The 21,106-nt window shown below is 38.0% G+C and overlaps 1 protein-coding gene across 1 annotated transcript; it reads right to left on the bottom strand.

The window, feature by feature from the left end:
• Positions 1-2,943: 2,943 nt before the first annotated feature.
• On the bottom strand, positions 2,944-21,106 carry grhl2b (grainyhead-like transcription factor 2b). Its single transcript, XM_053334084.1, has 15 exons — positions 21,087-21,106; positions 18,530-18,719; positions 18,027-18,094; positions 16,668-17,066; positions 15,120-15,276; positions 14,141-14,252; positions 10,407-10,501; positions 8,371-8,529; positions 6,972-7,047; positions 6,705-6,844; positions 6,390-6,427; positions 6,103-6,194; positions 4,151-4,236; positions 4,002-4,066; positions 2,944-3,058 (listed from the first exon to the last, which is right to left on the bottom strand). Exons 1-15 carry the CDS (start codon positions 21,104-21,106, stop codon positions 2,944-2,946), a joined length of 1,812 nt encoding a protein of 603 aa, XP_053190059.1.

The following is a 21,106-nucleotide window of genomic DNA, read 5'->3' on the forward strand; positions in this document are numbered from 1 at the left end:
GCCGTGTTAACACTGGATGAAATGAAGTATGTGAGTCTGGGATGGCCAGTGTTCACAGCTTGCAGCGTGTCTATGTAGACAGGAGATCTGGGAAATGTAGTTTTTTTTTAACAGAGAAGCTTTTTAGATGGCATGAACAATGCTTTTTTCCCCTTTTTTCTTCTTTTTTTAATGTAGATTTTGGAGGAATGTTACATCAAACCAAAACTGACTCAGAACTTTAAATGAAGGGGAATATTTTGACTACAGATTACACCATCTGTTGTTTTTGAAAGTGACTTTTTATGCCAAGTTCTGTATTCACACACACACACACAAACATAAATTCATACACATACACATACACATACACATGCACACACACACACTCACACTCACATCTACACACTCCACATAAACACACACATATATACGCACACTGATGAATACATGAACTTGACATATGCATGTAAACCGAGCTGTGATTCTCTTTCTCCAAATATGATTCAACAAATGTATAAGCAAAAAAAAGAGAAAGTTAGATGTTATATGAATATATAGTATGTACTTATATATTCTTTTACTCTGTGATAACATTGTGGCCGTTCGCCGCAACGGAAGAGATTCACTGACGTTTGACGTATAAATTATTGGAAATGTGACAATTTTATTTTTCTTTTACTTGACAATTATGATATGAAAAAAAGTTGTACAGTATATTCACTCATATTTATGATAGAGATGTTAAAAGAGGAGAGGACCTCACATATTGCTATGCACTCAGCTTTGAACATCCACTTATACAATTATTGTTTAGCTTCTTTTTTCCCCCTTTTTCAACAAGCGAGAAAAATGGCTACACAGCTTCATCCCCGCTGACTTTATGTTTCCCAGGAAGCCGTTTGTTTTTCCTGTACTGTCCGTCTCTGTGTTAACAGCCTCCAAAATGGTGTACGCATCATTAAAGTGCAAAAGTAACATCTACAAATCTTACCATCTTTGGCAGATGTCACACATCCTGAATATGCACTTTTGAAAAATGTGATGATGGAAATTACACAACTTTGACGCACAGTATTGGATATTAAACTAACAGAACAAAAATCTATTAAAAAGCACTGACACTGGTAGTGAGTAGCAGCAGCTTCCACCAAAACCCCACAGGGATTTTCACAGGATTTACCGATAGCTCTTTGCTGTTTCCATCCTGCTTATTTACCCTCACTGGTCTGAAAACAACACGAGACACAGTTGTTTTTACTGGTGGTTGAATGTGACAACTGTGATCAATTTTTCTGGGCTTCTGCACATTTCTTGTAGGTGATAACTTCAGGTACTTCAGTCCCACATTTCACTTCTATAGCATCTTGTGGTCAAGTGCCAAATATAGATGAATGATTAAAAAAAGAAAAAGAAAACACAGTATTGTATCCATTTATACTGTACAGTTACCTGTCGAACAAAAAAAAGAAAAACTTTATCACTATCATTTTGTAGATTTTGTATTGTTAACTTGCATTATGTGTTCTGTGTAGAATGTCCATTTTGTTATTCAAATAAAGACAAAGTGGGAAAAAAGCTGATTGTCTGATTGTTTTCTTTTTAAAACAGGAATAATATGAATTTAATACACATAATTAGATATGCTAGAAGGATGGCTGTAGTTTTGATCCAGACTGAAATATCTCAACTATTGGATATATAGCCATAAAACTTGCTACAGATAATTATTGTCTGAAGAGGATAAATCCTGGTGATTTTAATGATGTTCACATTTGTAGTTTTGACTGAAATGTCTCTTTTACAAACACCCTAAACTAAGAGAGTGAAAATGGTAGACAAACTCATTTTAGTTCATGGGCCACATACAGCCCAATTTCATCTTAAGAGGGTCAGACCAGTAAAACCATTGTACCTATAAATAATGTATGTAATACAATGTATGTGTATATATATATATATATATATATATATATTACATATATATGTATGTATGTGAACATCAGCATGCTCATGCTAACGTCTATAACGGGTTTATATTATAATATATGTATATATATAGCCTCACAGAGCTGCCAGCATAGCTGTAGACTTTTTGTTTTACCAAACGATGACATCTCAATGTTTATATTTTTATTAATTTCTTTTAGAACACAGCCAACTGTACAGGATCTATGCAACAACCAAGTGGCATTTGTCACCCCTCAGAAGTTGTTTACAGTATTTTTGAGTCATTTCAGAAACACTCAGTATATTTATTGACATTAAAGCATTACAACACAGCTGAAATATAGAAATAGGCTGTTTAGAAACTCCTCCAGCTCTCTTATAAAGGACCACTGAAATGTAAAGTACTTGAAATTCTTGGACAAACTGCTAAAGAAATGCAAAAAAAGGGTCATTTAAAGCATTAATAAATAATTATACAACTAACAAAAACAAAAGACTGTCATGCAAAGAAGCTGCTAACTTACTTAAAGTTGACTAATTGAAGCTGTGGCTATGTTATTGTACATCAGGTGTTTTCATGAGGCTACTCCTGATGTGTATTTGGCAAAAACACAAGACTGTACAGAATGAGAATAAAAGTACAAATTCTTTTATACAATAAAAATATTCAGCATGAGTCATTAAGTGGAGTGGATAGATAGATCTGTGCTCTGTCATTTCTCCTCACAGCGCAGAGGAAGAGTAAATATAACCAGTTCATATGTTCAAATGTTCATTTGTTTCAGTTCCTCTTTTTTATTTATGTCACGGTCCTCCTCCTGCACAGAAAATGCTTCATAGTGTAACAGTGTCGGAGAGCGGCAGCGTCACAGCAACGCCACCAGTAAAATGTCTCCAGGATTGTCAGTCAGCTTATGAGCCAGTCGATAGCAGCCTCGTAGATTTCAGCCAACCATCAGTCACAGCATCTCTTTCGTCTCAGCCTGCCGTCCTTCAGGTCGGCTGACTGAGCTGTCAGATCTCCGTCAGTGTGATCTTGTAGGCGTCCGCGTAGCTCTCAATGTTGAGGATGAAGGTGTCTTCGTTGGAGTAATGCTCGATGATGTTATCGTCCATGTTCACCAGGATCCTGAGGCAAAGCACAAAAGACACCATAAGTCATATATGTGTGTTTTTAAAACTGCAAGACCGCATCAGTCTTCTAAAGACATGTATTGCAGTGGTGGAAGAAGTACTCGGGTCCTTTACTTAAGTAAAAGTATCAATACACAAAGTAAAAATACTCCACTATAAGTACAAGACATGCAGGAAAAATCCTACATCAAGTATTATAGTAAAAGTGGTTTGGTCCCTCTGACTGATATATTATTATATATGACATCATTAGATTATTAATACTGAAGCATCAGTGTTAGAGCAGCATGTTACTGTTGTAGCCGCTGGAGGTGGAGAGAGTTTACACTACTTTATATACAGTAGTCTAATTTAGTCCAGTGGTTCCCAATCTACGGGTCAGGCCCCTTCAAAGGGTCACCAAATAAATCTGAGGGGTTGTGAGATGATTAATGGGATAGCAAAAGAAAAAAAAAGTTCTGATACACAAATCTGTTTGAAGTTTTTTGACTTTTTCTCTAATCTTTTATTTTTTGCTGAAATATTGAATCATTTAACAATTTATTAAAATTAAACCATGTGAGAAGTTTAGAGGGAAAAATGACTCTTTGGTGAAGCTGTTAACTCATAGACATCTGAAATGTGAGCCCCACTACAAACTTCTTTTTGTCAAAAGACAAAAAGGTCGGAAACCACTGGTTTCATCTTTAACAATGTGTTGAATTTTAAAAGCTTGTTATATAATAGATTGTGTCAAATCTTCACCTGAAAATTAACTAAAGCTCTGATAAATGTAGTAGAGTAGAAAGTACAATATTTCCCATAAAATGGAAATACTCAGGTAATGTATAAGTACCTCTAAATCGTACTTAAGTACAGTACTTGAGTAAATGTACCGGTACTTACTTTCCACCACTGTTTATTTCTTCATCTCATTTTCGCAAAGTTTCCTCACTCACCCCTTTTTACTCTTCTTGTACACTTTGGCTATCCTCTCCGTCGGCACGCCGTACTTTTCTGATATCTGCAGATGACAAATGAAAGCAGTTTGTAAACAGGTAAACAAGAAAACTCTTCACATCACTTTTAACAGGAAGGCATCACTCACTGCATCCATCAGGCCTCTGAGTGTTGGAGACTTGAGCATCAAAGCATCAAAGACCTCGTCCATCTCTTTTCTTACATACAACAGCACTGCAGAGAGGAGGAGGAGGAAGGAGAGTCAGGTTTTACTGTTAACATCATTTCATACATGTGTTTCACCTGTGGAGCACTGAGTGAATATAAGACCGCTGTCAGATGTATATGGATGTCATATTTATTATATCAATCACTCAATCAATCAATCAATCTTTATCTACTGTATATAGCGTTAAATCACAACAAAAGTCATCTGAAGGCACTTTACACATAGGGGGCAGTAAGTTAATTTTTGTTATCGATTAATCTTATCATTTTTTTTATCACTTGATAAATCGCTTGATTAAATTGATATATGGCCACAAATCATGGCAAATGCTAACACAAATGACCAGAGAACAATAAGTGATTTCTTTTCATTTTGTCCACATTACAATTTGTTATAATTTACAGAAGTGCTGAGACTAGATATTTTGAAAAATCTTTACTTTCTTGCAATCATTAATAATACTAAACTTTGACTGTTTTCAGCATCTATGATGTGAACATTTGCAGCTTTTCTATAAACTGAAAATGTGTTTTTGACTGTTTTTTAGACAAAATAAGCAATTTGAAGACATCATCTTGGGCTCTGGACAACTGTGATGAACATTTTTCACTATTAAGTAACATTTTTGAGACAAAATCAAAAGTCCTATGACAGGGATTGAAGTTTCAGGTTTGTTGCTTTTATATTGAGGTTGTCTCACTTTTACATGGCTTCATTGTGTTTTATATTCATAAATTAAATCAAATAATGTGCAGATTAATCATAGAAATATTCCTTTAAAAATGGGCAAAAATCAGCTACTACTTGAACCCTAACCCTAACCTCAACCTCCTTAACCCCAACCCTCCCTCCTCTCTCTCCCTCCCTCCCCCACCCTGACTGTTCTGTCTGCATTGGTCCATGATCTTTTAACAGTACACACTGATGGGAAATGTTGATATTTGTATCTATAATCCCCATCTTTTAAGTATGATTTTGTACTCTCTTAACATCTACAAATCCTTGTTATACCTCCTATCTATTTATTTATTTATCTTAGTTATATACTAGTATAATAATGTATTACATAGGTGGTCTTTACACTTAACATGTTTGTGAAGGGTGAAAAGGTTTTACTGGTTTTATTGATGTCATATTGTTATGCATGATTTTATTCTCAACATTAGCACTTAATTTGCACTTTAATTTGCACTAACCCTAATCCTAACCCTAACCCCCTAACCCTAAACCTAAACCTTTAACGCCTAACCCTTACCTAACCCTAACCTTGCAGTCAAGAATGGGCTTTCAACCTCAACTTTTCAGCTAACATGGTCTGAAAAATCCGTAAAATGATTTTTGAATCGGGTTGAGCATAGCTCAGCGGGTAGAGCACCCGCCCCATGTGTTGAGGCTATAGTCCTCGTTGCAGGCGACCCCGGTTCGAATCCCGATCCGAGCGGTCTTATCCTGCGTGTCATTCCCCCTCTCTCTGCCACCTGTTTCCTGTCTCTCTACACTGTCCTGAACATTAAAGGCAAAAAAGCCCAAAAAATATACTTTAAAAAAAAAAAAAGATTTTTGAATCAATCTGCACTTCCATGAAATCTCGCGGTGAGACTGTTTGGTTGATGAGGAAAATAATGAATACACCGATATGAAATAGACAAAAACATATGAGACGCTGAAAGCAGAAAGTGTTGAAAGTGAAATTATGAAGATATAGTCTGATTTCAGCTCTGCCTGGACTGAATGACGCCTTGAAGCTCAATGAAGGAGATAACGGAGAGAGAGAGAGAAGAGAGAGAGAGAGAGAGAGAGAGAGAGAGAGAGAGAGAGAGAGAGAGAGAGAGAGAGAGAGAGAGGAGGAAGAAGAAGCTGCCATTCTTTACCTCTCTTGTGTGTCTCTTCTTTGATCTGTTTCTGAGGTGACGGACACAGATCTTCATCTGACGGCCTGAACATCCTCTTCACCAACACACTCCTGGGAAAAAAACACAACAAACACAAAAACAAACGTCACGTGCCATACACATAACTCATATTGTTTGCATATGTGGTAACGTGCACTTTCTCCACATGCACGTTTGTTATCAGCACTTGCTCCCATTTGCATCCCTTACATTTGTATGACCTGATGTAAATGAAAAAGACTTGTTTCCTGTTGATTCATACTCACCCTTCTCTCTCGATCTCCTCTGTGTTGAAGGTAAACACCTGGAAAAAAACACAGTAAAAAATGAATAAATAGAATATTCAATATGTAATGACAAAAGCATGAATGAGTAACACTGAATCACACTGTGTCACAGAAACCAGAAAAACTGGTTAAATGTTTTGAAATGGAGCCGAAATACCATCAGGTGTGAAACTTAGCTTCGGCTTCAATTTCACTTTTGAACAGATGAACCCAGCTGATATGAAACTCTTTTTTTCCACTTCTAGCAACAAGTGAGGAGGAGGAGGAGTGAAGGTGCTGAAGTGATCTGCGTACCTGTCCGGCCCTCTGCAGGTTGCCAAAGTGAACGTCTGGGATGAAAAGGACGGGCTGCGCTTCCAAGTCGGTCATGGTCTTGAAATGGGTGGTGTCAGACTTCTTGGAAACGGTTATCACACCTACGCCTCCGTCTTTTCCTGGACAGCAGTGGAAAAAAAGGAACAGGCAGATGAGAGAAAGCTGTTATTAACGATTCATTTTCTTGCCATTCAAACTTGTGATTGGGTCACACACTGGAACTTTCATTTTCTCAGATTTTGATGCTAAAATTGCAGCTCAAACCTTTTGACTTCTTGCGAAACAGTTTTCTCTCCTCATCTCTGATCTTCCTCTCTGCTCCCTGATAAAGACGGGGAAAAAAATAAGGTTAGACAAATCATCAGTTGGTGCAGCATTAAATAAACATATAACTACCCTGACAAAACTCTTGTTGGACAGAGAAGTTTCAATCTTACAGGAGCTTTGTTTGTTTTTCATGTGTAAAAATATCCTGTACACTCTGTCCAGTACACACTGTGTATATGTTCAGGTGTGTCAGGAGGCTCACTGCGCAGGTGAGTCCACTAGAGGGAGGACTGATGTCATGATTTCACTCCCACCTGCAGGTCTGAATACTTTGCAGCCAGTAGTAAAGTTTAAATCTGAGTATTTCTGCAGTTGCATTAATGGTGAAGATCCCAACAGTTTAAACATCTTGGAAACATTAAGTAAGATAAAGAAACAGATACTTGATAAATTCACATTCTTGTCAGTCATATGGATTTATACTTTCCTATAAATCCAGACAGCTGTTCAAAATCTAACAGAGGGAAGTCAATACACTGTTTACTAGCATACAGTAAATTGACAGTTTGGTTAAAATTTGGTTTGATTAAGCCTCATATTAAGCCAATATTGATGTATTCTTCCCAGAAAAAACTTAATTGGCAAAGAAATCACCATGAATGCACATTTTCTGACTTTCAGTCAAAACTGAGCCTTTTTTACAATAAGATGGCACTAAGCCTGAGCAATATATCGATATCATATCAATATCAATATCGTGACATGAGACTAGACATTGTCTTGTATTTTGGATATCGTAATATCATGATACACCATATGTGTTGTCTCCTGGTTATGAATGTTGCATTACAGTAAATTGAACTTACCAGACCGGTTTAGCTGTTCTATTATTTGTCTTTACCCACTTAGTCATTATATTCACATTACTGGTGATTATTCATCACACATCTAATTGTGTTAATATTCAGTGAAAGCACCAATAGTCATCCTTACAAACTAAGTGAGTGGATACTTACAAACTAAACCAACTTAATACTCTGTAACTCTGTAAACTGTCCTAAAATTGATCCAAGATATTTGAATGAAATTAAGGGACCTGTATAATAAAGCGTAATGTCATATAAACCAGTTTTGCAAGTAACTGGGAGGACGCATCATGCTTACTACATTGTCTTGTTTACATGTAAACTGCAGTTTTACATTAGAGCACATGAGGAAGTCAAAACCGACTGACATCTCTGTTTTAGGGTGACACACTACATTAGGATCAACTTCAAAATATAGTTTCACAATGACAGCAGGTGGCAACAACCCTCACCACTGTAAATCCCCAGAATGTACTTAATATACTTATATATAATAATCAAGGGCAGGTCACCTTGTCACAGAAGACCTTGATCTGTGAGTATGCCCTGTGCAGTGGCTTGTTGCTGCGGTTGTTGTAGCTGTAGGTGTCGATCTGGATCATCAGAGGGAGACCCTTCACCCCCTTTTGAGAGGAGAAGTCTGTGCTCAGACAGTTGACCGTGATGAAGATCTGCCAGGAAGATGATGGAGAGGTTTACACATACACACGTTTTGTTCTTTCGATTTCAGCTCGCCTGCGTGAATAAAACATATTTTGCTTAGAGGACTGTTTTCATTCTTTAACGCACAATTTAAGACTCCACAACCTTTGTGACAACTCAAATATACAGACTAGAAGCTGGTCCTTGAACAACGTGGCCCCTGGAAACAAAATATTTTTTTCTAAGTTTGTTTGTGTTTGAAAAATGATTTTCATTTTTAAAACATGAGTGGGTCCTTCATTCTCTGTTAGAGACACATGCTGCTTTCAGATTCAGCACTGCATCCTTTAACGTTGGTACTAAAGGAAGAAATACTCAATAAATACTTTTTACAGAAGATAAACAGTCTGAAGGAGGACTGTGAAGAAGTCAGGACGTTGTTTCATCAGATATAGAGTACACTGCTGTTAAAGCTTTTATATTTTTCTTTTTGATGCTTTGTGCAGCACAAAAAATGCCCTTCACCTCCTTTGCATCTAGCTAGCAGTATAAGTTTCAGATATCGTAAAATTCTGGTAGATAAAATCCAAAACTCCATGTAGCTGTGAAGCTGGATCACACAACAGAGAAGTGAGAAACATTTTTTAATCATGTGAACTGGCCCTTTAATAAACTGGCAACCACTACTAACTTTTGCAGCTTATTGCAGGGTTTATTGTAACATGACAGGGTTGTATTTCACATCTCTTGTTCTCTGCTCACATCATCATCCACTTCTGGGTTTTGTATTTGAACATTAATGCACTCTACAATAAAAGCGGAGGAAGTTGGTCATCGACTTAAAATATAACAACTCTGGATCTTGTGGTTCTATATTCTGCGCTCAGATAAAGCAGTTTGGACCACATATTTTGAACATTATTGAGAAGAATAAATAGTTATAAATATTTAGGAACTTTGCAGGATAAAATTGTAGCATAAATAAGTTTGTCTTTGGCATAAAAACAATCCCCCAAAACATATTTGAGCTATCTCTTTCTTTTGTAGAAATTTGAGACGACATTTTTAGAACTACACCAGGCGCAGCATGTCCAATAAACTACCTGGATATTACACCTGCTCCTTCAACAGGTACATCATACTCAGGCTCAATAGTCACAGATTAAGAGAAAGAGAGGGAAAGATATAGAGAAGAAGAGTCAATATTGGCTCAGAGAAGGGTGCTTGGATTTGCTCCAACAACGTCTTTGTCTCCGGGCTGCTATTACAATGAAAGACACACATACAGAGTGACTCACACACACACACACACACACACACACACACACACACACACACACACACACACACACACACACACACACAAACACACTGTCACATTCACACAGAAATGAGGGCAAAACAAACAACAGAGGGTGGGGACGGGGATTGGTGTGTGTTGGCCCCTGGGGGACTCTGGAGTTCAAACAGTAACATGCATTTAAGGAGCGGCCACAAAAGGAGTGGGCTTCACAAGCACAAAGAAGACAAACAAGAGGAAAAGTACACAACACTGCCCATCAGTTTTTATCACGGACAGTCAGAAACAACACAACATGAAGTTTTTTGGCTTTTACTCTCTTGCAACAAAATATGGATGATTTCATGTTTAGATGAGCTGTGGAGCGATTGCCTCACAATAAAAAAGCTGGTTCATTTGTCAAGTGAGTGCATTTGTTTGCCGACAACTGAATCAGCAAAAAGAAAAAAGAAAAAAACCTGTCCCACTGCTTTTTTTAACTTTCACGGCACGCCTCCAGCGAGAGTAAACATAACAAATGGGTTTCTGGGAAAATTACAGTGACATTTATTTCCTGAGAAGAATGACCGCAATATTTGTTGGTTTCTTTCTGGGTTTTTTTTTTACCTTTGCCTCTTCATTCACGTCCCAGGTGAAGGAAATGGCATTGTAGGCGATTTCTTCGATGTTGCCGATTGTGTTGAAGCTCTCCTTGTAATCAGCTGCAAGCACAAACAGAACAGAGAGATGGTTTATGCCTGCTATCATAATAACCCCTCAGATTTAACTTCTGCTACAAAAACACACTGAAAACATGTCCCCAGAATGAGCTTTTTTTTTGTTTGCAGAAATGAAATCTCACCAAACATCAGTCCTCCCCTCTGAAAAAACCCTCCACACACAGCAGAGATTGGTCAATAAATTAGAAAAGCAGGTAGCTATTATTTGTTAAGATAAGCAATCAAATGGCACGCTTCAATTTTTATAAGATAAAACCTTATCTGCTTCAGCAAACAAACTCTCTGGCTTCAAAGGCAGCGAGAGGAAACACAGGAGGCCATTCGGCTCTCTGGACCTTATTAAAAGCCATTAAGATGAGCGCATCGGCTGGGTATTGTTAACCTGTGTTACTGCAAACAGGAGGGGCTCTGAAAATACAGGGTCAAGTACACTGGTATGCTGTGGAAAAAAAGCTTCTAAGTGTCTTGTGACTTTATTTAGTTTGTTTACTTTTCTTCACTTTGGGAAAAAAAATGAAAAACCTGAAAAACACATGATGTCAAGCAGGAAGCTAGACTGATTTTCTCAGTTTATGGAAAAGTAAGATTTTTGGAGATTTATGATTTCTTTCCCACAGCTAAACTCTCATGATGTCAAAAGTTTAAGCAAAAACAGCTGATTTAAAAAACAAAGCTGGTTAGATTTTATTCTTGGTCCCAAAACTTTAAAAACATGAAACTATTCATCAGTAGGATCAAACAAGCTACAGACATGGCAGGAGAATGGGAAAGCATTTGGCTGTTTTGGATTTTTCATTTTTTGATCATATTAAATAAAATAACACCAGTCTTATCATTTAACTGATGATGGCTACAGGCTAAACTATTCATGAAATCACCTGCTGTAGTTCTCAAGTGAAATAAATTATGTATAAAAGTGTAAGAGATGCTGATAGGTTATGCTGTTCTCGTCTCAGAGCATCGAATCTCATTCTGTGACCTCCGACCTCCTTCGTCATCATAACCAGCATCACAGCGACACTTCCTGGATCCTCAGCAGGTGCACAAAGCAGCAGGGCAGGCAGCAACATGCCTCCCTGCTAGTATCCCCCATTAAATAGACCCTATTCAAATGATCCATTCAGAGATGTGGCCCAAGGGCATGATGTACCCCCCACCACCACCCTCAACACACACACACACACACACACACACACACACACACACATACACACACACACACACACACACACACACACACACGCACACACACACACACAAACCCTCCTCCACCGCTATTCAAATCAGCGCTCTGAGCAGCCTCAGGTTACAGTCTGCATCCAGCTACAAGCCGATCCGACTCAGCGGAGCTGAGTGGAGGCCAGTCAGAGTGTACCCCACTTTAACCTACAGTCTAACTACATGCACATAAATTAAGGCTGAAAGGCCGATTAGTTCGTTGAGAGAAAGAAACAGTTTTGATGAAGGAAAATGTAAATTAGGACTACAACTAATGATTATTTTTTGTCCATTACTTGTTCGGTCCATAACATGTTTTCCAGAGGCCATGATGACGCCTTTAAATGTCTTCTTTTGTCCTGCACGATAGCCCAGAACTCCTAAATATTCAGTGTATAATCATAGAAACGAAATATTTGAGAAGCAGAAACAGAGAATTGAGACATTTTTGCCTTAAAGAATGACTCCAACCAATTAAGGAATTATATAGATGGCGATTAGTTTAATAGTTGGCAACTAATAGCCTAATATTTGCTGGTCTGAATCTATCAGTTGGGTTTTGGGAAACTGTGACAGGAATTTTTAATCATAAATTTCATCCCTAATAGAAATTATGAATACATAAAACAGGTAGAACTAATTACTAGAACTATCAGGATGATATAAGTAGTTTTTCCATCCATCATATTTTTGTTATATGGTACATCACACAGGTATGAGTGTGATGGAAAATATGTATGCCCTGTGGGTTGAGCTATACTGTAGAGGTATCTGTATGTATCTGTGGTTCATACACACAAATGTACTCATTACAAATGCAAATACTGAAGGGAATCGTGCAGAAAAAGATAGCACACTTCCTCTTATCAGGATCCACCAGCAGCTACAAGCAACTAAATGTCAAAAAAATACTTTTAACCTCCAAATCACGTCAGTATCCAGATGCTGTTCGACAGCAAAACAACAGAAATTATTTGATTTTCAAGCAAAGCAGTTTCCAACATTTTTTCTGGACTTTTCAACATTGGAATAATAATCAAAAACATTGGAATAGTTCAACATTTTCAACATAGTCGAACATTTTGAGAGATAAGATGAATACTACAAATATATAATATACAAAAACTGAAGGTTAATAACACAATTTGTGTTTCATGGGAGATTACATACATCTAGTTGATGTGTCAATTAGTGAGTTTTAGAGGTGCTGGTAGACAATTTTGTTTTTATCTTTGGACAGAGCCAAGCGAGCTGGTTTCCTGGGGGGCATTATGGGGAGCATGTCTATGTTCCCTCAGATCAGTTCCTCCATCAATGAGGTAATGTTTTCACACCTGTTTTGTTCTTAATTTTGTTCATTTGTCTGACCCTAACCCCCCCCCCCCCCCCCCCCCCCCGCCCCCACCCACCCTCTTCAGGAGACCGTATTCAGGGTACAGTTTCTGAAAAGATTAGAGGAAAAAATCCAAAAAATAAATATCATTTTGTTTTGCAGATTTTTTTTCTAGGTCAGTAATCATGTGACAGTGAGTATAAAGATCTTTGTATGCGTTGTAGTCTGATCAAGATTTGTTTAGGTGAATGTTAAGATGATAATTAAGATTAAGATCTAAATTGGGCAGGAATGACTTTCAACAGACCAATAAGACCAACCGAAGTAATGTCTGGCATTCCTATCCCTGTCTCGACAGGCTGTGTATAGGTGTGCTGCTTCTATGTAGGTGTGTGTGTGTGTGTGTGTGTGTGTGAGTGTGTGTATCCCATCATCCACCCTGAGTCTCCCACATACCTCTGACTCTTTGCTCGGTTAGCAGGCCCAAGCTTGTCAAAAACAAACCGCCTACAAACTTCTCACACACTCACTCACATTCAACGAGGCGTAGAAAAGGCTCCATTCAAATCCAGATTCATACACCATCAAAACAAAAAAAAGGCATGCAAAAGGTCAAAAGTTTTGAGAAACAAATATGAAGCAGCGTGAGAAATGCTGTAAGAGAGAAAGTTTTCCAAGTTGTTGCCAGTATCTTTTTACACAGCAGTGTTTTGTTGAATCTCCCAGGTAATGTTGCAGAGATTAGAGGATTTAAGTTGTGTGTCGCAGCAACACCTAAACATTAAAAGATCTGTGTGTGTGTGCGTGTGCGTGTGTGTGTGAATTTGCAGTCTACTGTTATGAAGGTAGATGTCGGTGGGCAGCTGAACAGCCCCGGGCAGGCAGTTGGGTGGGGGCTTGTTTGCTCTCAGTTTGGTCATGCCTTGTTTGTTAGCTAAGTGCATTCCAGCATTCGCAATAACATCAATCTGCCATTGTCTTTCAGTTCAAGTGTTTTGATTCGGTCATTACGCTCTTTTCACCTGGAGGAGGATGAGGAGGAAGGAGAAGAAGGGAAGTTGTAGTCTTACCGATGTCGAGGACTCTCTGTTTGGCCGTGTGCTGCCGAGAGTGCCAGTACTTCCAGTATTTAAGCTGCTCGTCTCGGTTCTTATCTTCACTGAACACCACCATGATCACGCTCTGAGAAAGGAAAACAAGACGGGACAAAAATGAAGATGAGCCTCAACTGAATGATGGTCAAGTTTGGGATTAAGGTTGCGCAATTATCAATATTGTCCCTGGGTTTAAGACAAATCTGCACCAGATTCTTGTCTTCTGCGTCTTTCTTTGAATTCCATTTTATTTCAACCCAGTGATAACAACACTGCATTTACCAAGTTAATCGCTGAGATCTGGGAAAGCAGCAATATCAATAAACAGAAGTCAGATGATCCCAGATGTTTTTAACAAACCTCAGAGCTTAGTCGTATTTATTTAGAAGAAACAACGAAGGCACGCAGTCAAATTTGTTACCCAAACAGACGGAATTTGTCCTACTGTTGTAGACATGGTTGTGCACACAGTTTTCACATTCTGTTACAGATTATTACCAACATTTCAGGTGCACTCACATTAACATTTAATTCAGTTTAACCTCCAAATGAAGTGATTTAGATAATCTGGCTGTACTAATGACTTGTGTTAATTGTGTGACGGATAATTTCTTGCGTTGTCGAAAGCTCTGTTGCCATATATTAGATCCAAATTATGATACTCATCCACTTTATGGTCTTAATTAAGATAATATTAACCTGCACAGCCAATTAATCAAGTCAAACAAACTGGGAGCACATATTGACACACAAACGTATACAGTCATAACACATGTTGTCATTTCATAATACACATATGAGATTAACCACTTAATTGAGAAAGTAATTAACAGGCCACCTGATAACTAAAATAATCATTAGTTGTAGCCCTGGAAATATATAAACTACAGCTAAATCAAAATCAGCCTAATTAAAAGCAGAAAAAGTCACACAGAGGTTGAACTGATCTGCTCACCCGGACTTTGCTGATGGGGTGACGGAGGCGTTTGTTGGCGCTGAGCTCATTGAGCGTCACGGCGTAGAACTGGCCCTTGTTTAGGTAGGTCATTGGCCCCTCGCCCTGCTTCTGACGCAGTGAGCGAGTGGCATCCAACGTGTACTGGAAGCTGTCACTGTCACACACACACAGAGAATATGTGATTAGACATAACAAGTTTGCTTTCACAGACATCAGTCACAAAGTGTTTACATATACAATCGAATCAAATAAAGACATAAACATAAGACACCACAAGCTACCTAAATGCCTGTCTGAATAGATGGGTTTTTAGTTGCTTTTTAAGAGTGTCCAAGGACCTCAAACTTATTGGGAGACTGTTTCAAAGTTTTGGGGCTGCCAAAGCAAGATCTCCGTGAGTCTTAAGGTACAACAACACAGCCTAATTCTTTTTCATTACTTTCTGGATCACTTCTGGTGAGTGTTTTGACTTCAAAATGTCATGCGTTTGTGTATTTACAGGATAACATACAGGGATTATTGCACTGTAACAATAACTCGGCAAGTCTTTGTATTGTGAGTGTGATGCTGGAGACTTACACTCCCTCCTGGTGAAATAAGAAGTCATCTGTAGCCAGAGAGGAAGGTGTGTGGTATTTCTGTTGAGAATGTAAAAAAATAAAAAAAAACCCAGAGAAAGAGGAAATTATTTTGTGACACTGAAAAGTATATTTAGTGTGAGAGGAACTGGTTAAACAATGCTGCAAGTGAGAAAAAATAAACAGATAATTGACATAATAACATCATGGAGATCTCAGACTAACAGGAATCAAACTCAGAAACCACTTGTAGATTCCTGTTCAGGTTAGGAACCTTTGGACTCTTGGTGAATCATATTAAACATCTCTGTCTTTACATCTCATTAAACAAAAACTCCACCCAGCATATCCTGTTACAGATCATTAGCCTGTGACGTTCAGTGGTTTCCAGCCGTCATAACATGTTCAAATGAAGACGTTTTGTTTTTCTTGTGTTGTTTAAATCTGTCTTCTTTTCTACTATACGTCTTCAATCAACCCCCACACTGTGCCTGATCATCATTCAGCTGTGATTTCTACTTTGATATATAAAAGATGACAGCAACAAACTAATAACGGCAAGAAAAAGTGAAAGCTGTGCCCTTTTCTCCAAGTTAAACGTATCTTGTCACTGCATTGCCTTCTGGTGTATTGAGGATTTTGTAAAGTTGCTTTTGTTGCATCTTTAAAGACGGATTTCTCTCTTTATAATTACTAAACATTTGTTCAAAACGTTTGCTCTTTGAGAGGACTCACACCTAAAAAACTATATTTCAACAATTATCTTCAGGAATGAGAAAATATTTTGAAAACTGAGTTACTGTAAGTTATAGCGTGTTTTAGGACAGTGGTACCCAACATTTTGGAGAGAGTTCTGAATTACTGCAATTGCATAATTTTTTGCAAAAAGTGGAAATTTCATTGTTGTTCACTTGCTGAGAAGTGTCATAAAAGTATAAATTTGTCTCATACCACAGTATCTACAGACTTCAAGGCGTCTCTTCTCACCCCATCTCTCTCCTCCTCATACGGGCTGTCAGGCGGACTCTGCTGGTCTTCTTTGACGTAGGAGCTGTGACTGACAGTGGTCACCTCATATGGACTCTGCTCGTAGATCACCCTCGCTGACTCCTCCCCATCCATCCTGTAGTGAATCCCGCTTCCCGCCATGAAGACGGGTGCGTACACCTCTGCCTTTACCACAGCAACGGCTGCCGAGCCTCCGTCCCCTGAACCCGCTCCCGCCGTGCTGTTGAAGGGCTCCCGTTTGGTCTCTGGGTGCTCCGTGTTGAGTGACAGGTTGACGGGGACAGATTTGAGGACCTGAACACGGTTGTCCACTGTCTCCACCTCGCTTTGGCTGCTGGGGTTGCTATGCAACGCAGACCTGAAAAAACACAACGATTTAGACATTTTCAGTAGACATTTTTCTTCATTTCAAAGAGCATGAGAACTGTACTCTATTTTTAGTCCTACATGCACTTTCCTGTTGTCATAAATACTCCCTATATGTATACATCGAAAAATAATCCCCAACAAATGCTCTATTTTCCTGCTGTTTGAGTAATGTTTTTTCACCACTACTATTACTACTACTAATTCAAATACTTGTTGATGTAATAAAAATGTAAGTCTTCAGTTCAAATTGCCTTGGGGCTGAGTGCCACAGGCAGGATAAGGAAACATCTGTCCACTGATGAATAACATGAATAACATAATAAAAAATAATGGCCTTTAAGATCTGAAATTTAAACCTGTTTTGCACCTGTATTTATGTAAAGATCCTTACAATATCATGTTATATACAATCAGTGTCGGACTGGGCTAAATCAGGCTACAGCCAAAGGATTTTTCTGCATTTCAACCAAATAATTTCCCCTTTTTTTGTAAATGAAGTCTTATCTAACATCAGAGATACATTATATCATGACAATCTTTTGTACTTTCTCTTTTTCTGAGGGCATAAGGAGCCTCTTGTTGGCCCGGTTCCAGCTTCTTTCACTCATTATCAGCACTTCAAGAAAAACAACACTCACTCATCTGTGATATTTGCCCGCATGCATACTTACAGCACTCTTCTCATATCGCTATTATCTCTGGTACAAAGTTCTTTATCATGTTATGTAAATTGCATTTAGAAAATGTGAAAGCTTTTTATATTAAACTGCTTTTTTTATGTAATCCTTTTAACCACAGGTCTAACATGTCAAATACTACAATTACTCATGATTTAACTGCCAGCAACTAAAGTGTCTGCCAGCAACTACATGTTTGGCATTTTTTCGCGGTCTTTCTGTCTGTACATGTGCATCCTTGAGCGAGACGAGGAGAAACCCATTTTGCTGACCTTTTCTCCTGCTCCTCTGTAACCTCAACCACTTTAGGGACTGGCAGAAGCCTCTTTTCTTTCGGCACCTGGAGGGAAAAAAGGAGTTAATGCATGTTAATATTTGACCATTTTCTCTTTATTCCTATACAAAATAGCAATTTTCTCTTCATGTTCTACCTCTGCACCATTTATTTTAGCTGTGGTGCTGTTAAAATTGTGGTTAAATAGGATAATAATGTGTTGTGCTTTCATTTGTTCAATTTACACAGACTAGTGAGCAAATTAAGTTAGACTTTCACTATTTTCCTTCAGAGCTCTGAATGTCTGTGCTTTTTAAAAAACTTTTGCCTTTTCTCTGAAGGCCTCTAAAATCAGAAAACTGCTCAACCGAGTAATTAGAGTAATGAAGAAGTGTTTTATCTAGTCCTCAAGGACATTTTGTTGAACATTCAGTTTATGTCTGAGGTAATTCTGGGGTCTCAGACACTTGTGACACTGCACCATTTCTGTCAGCTATGCACCTTGTAATAGTCGTAGAGCAGGCCCAGGGCGTTGGCGCTGTCCTCGTCCCCGTTGATGCTCATCATGGCCTTGGTGGCAGCTGTCAGTGGGTTCTCCAGGTACGACCTCCACGCCTCATCCTCGCTGGTGTAGGCCCGCCGCACTGCAGGGTAGGAGCTGTCGTTGGGGACCACCACCACCAAACGCTTACTGAGAGACACACAGGAACAAAAACGTGTGAATTCAACGTGTGGACATTAGATTAGATATGTCTTGGTTTTAGATTTACAAATTATGGCTATTATTTTGTATTATCAATGAATGATCAATGAGTCTATGAATTGTTAGAAAATAGAGAAAACTCTTCATTTCTGACACCTCAAGAAGATATATTCCAACGTCTTGTCTGACCAACAGTCCAAATATGACATATATGACGAATAAAAGAAGCTTTTAAACACTTTTTGGCTGAAACTTTGTCTTCTAGGATATTATGATTGTAATTTTTGTTTGTTTTTTAAACACCAAATAATTAAGAAAACAATCAGCAGATTTATCAATAATGGAAATAGTCATTAGTTGCAATCTTACTTTCCTTTATGTCTTACTTTTACAAAGAAAATGGGGGATACTGAAGTCAAAACTTGTCGAAAAGATCTAACCACTTTATTTTGGACATTTTCTATCTTAAACAAGTGATGAAAATAATAATAAATAAATAAACTGGAAAAACTGCTGCTGTAGCACTTTTTGTTTGTGTGTGAGCGTATGTTTATGTCTCCTCTCTATAGACCCACTTAAGAGGAGATCACAGACCAGTTAAACACACAGTGTTGTCACAACAGCTCTCTGCACCCAGCCAATCACAAGACTGGCTCCAAATGTGTCAACTTGCACTTAGAAAATGTTAAACAGTGAGCGACATCAGCGGCAAAACTCCTGCAAAGACTTCTTTTAGTGTGAGAAGTCAGCTGGAATGTCGTAGCATCAAGTTCATTTCCGGTTTTTGTTGAATCAATGTAAACAGGAAATCGAGAACATCCGCGGCAATCGAAAATAACAAATTGATGGCATGTAATAGGCTAACAAATTTTTATTGTGTGGTTCCTTTAATTGATATTAACTACTGTGTGCCAGATCTACCTGCCAGATACACGCCTCTCGTCTCTGATGTCACACTGATGTAAAGAAGTCATAAAAAAGAAGGAAAGAGGCAGAAACACGCAGCTGAAAGGACAAAGCTGTTTTAAAGTGACTGCCTCATTTCATTAATACCCAAATCACACATTTAAGTCCTCACTTTTTCTCATTTTGCAGGATGTTGTTTTTATTCTGCTGCAGTTAATTGAATATGATCTATATCTGCTAATCAAACTCATTATCTTATATTGATCTTCCATCTTTTGCTAATCCTGGTCAACTTTTGGACACTTCTCCATGGCAACCACACCATGAGCCGATAATCACAGAGAGAAATGAAACACAGCAGGTGATGTGGATGATTTGAACAGCTCCACTCTGGTGGATCTGACTACATATTGCCACAGTGAGTAATGATAGTTGTGGTGGGAACCTGCTGTTTCCTCTGCAGCTTGAAACATCAAATCAACTACAAGCCAACATGTTTGTACACATAGAGACAGTTAGTCGTCTCAAATTAAGATACACACAAACAGTTTTTATTCCACAATTATTACTCCTTCTTATTCTAATATAAATAATAATAATGTAATTAATATATCTTATATGTTACACATTTTCCTTAAGAATTTAGATAACAGCACATTAGAATATATATCATTATTGATCAGAGAATATATTACCTAATAATAACAATAATATTAACTAAAAAGTTAAAGGTGTGATTTTCTTAAACTAAAACCCATGAGATGCCACAATTTAAATGATTTCAATCACCAAAAGCTTAATATTTTTGATATTTAATGAGATATTATATACAAAAATTAGATATAATGTGATTATTTTCAAAAGCACAGCCTTTCCTAGTAAATTAAAATTCATTAAAAAGGCTTAATTTCTCTCTATAAGCAGCTATGAGTCCAAAGGTTGTCATTTCTTCTGTAATATGATTAAAGAATATTTCTAATGTTACAAAACAACACAGAAGGCCAAAACTGTCCTCATTCACAAGCACACAAAAAAAAAATCACCCACTGCGGCCCTTACAGATGAAAAATGCAATGCAAAAGTAAGACTTAAACTCTAATATCTCTGAGAGAAATAAAAGTGTTTAGAAAATCCACGTCTTGCACTTTGCAGCCTTTTCCATCAGTCAAAAATGGCGAATTCAGCTCTAACGAAATCCACGGCGCCAATACGTTTTGCTTGTCAACTTTTTTTCCTCCAGGCCTAAAAAGTTTCACATCTGTCAGAAAGTATCCAAAAAAGTAACACAACCATAACAAGAGCCACTGTTTTTCTAACCAATCCTGATTTTATACCAGCTTTTCCACCCCTTTAATTAAAGACTATAAAGAAAACGCTTGAAAACGTTTTTTTTTTCCCTCATTCAAGCAGAAATCATCAAAGATCCTCTCCGCTGGCTCGACCACTTACTTGTCTGTCTCCTGTGACAT

Source organism: Scomber japonicus, chromosome 15 (assembly GCF_027409825.1).
Source record: "Scomber japonicus isolate fScoJap1 chromosome 15, fScoJap1.pri, whole genome shotgun sequence".
Taxonomy (NCBI): Eukaryota; Metazoa; Chordata; class Actinopteri; order Scombriformes; family Scombridae; genus Scomber; species Scomber japonicus.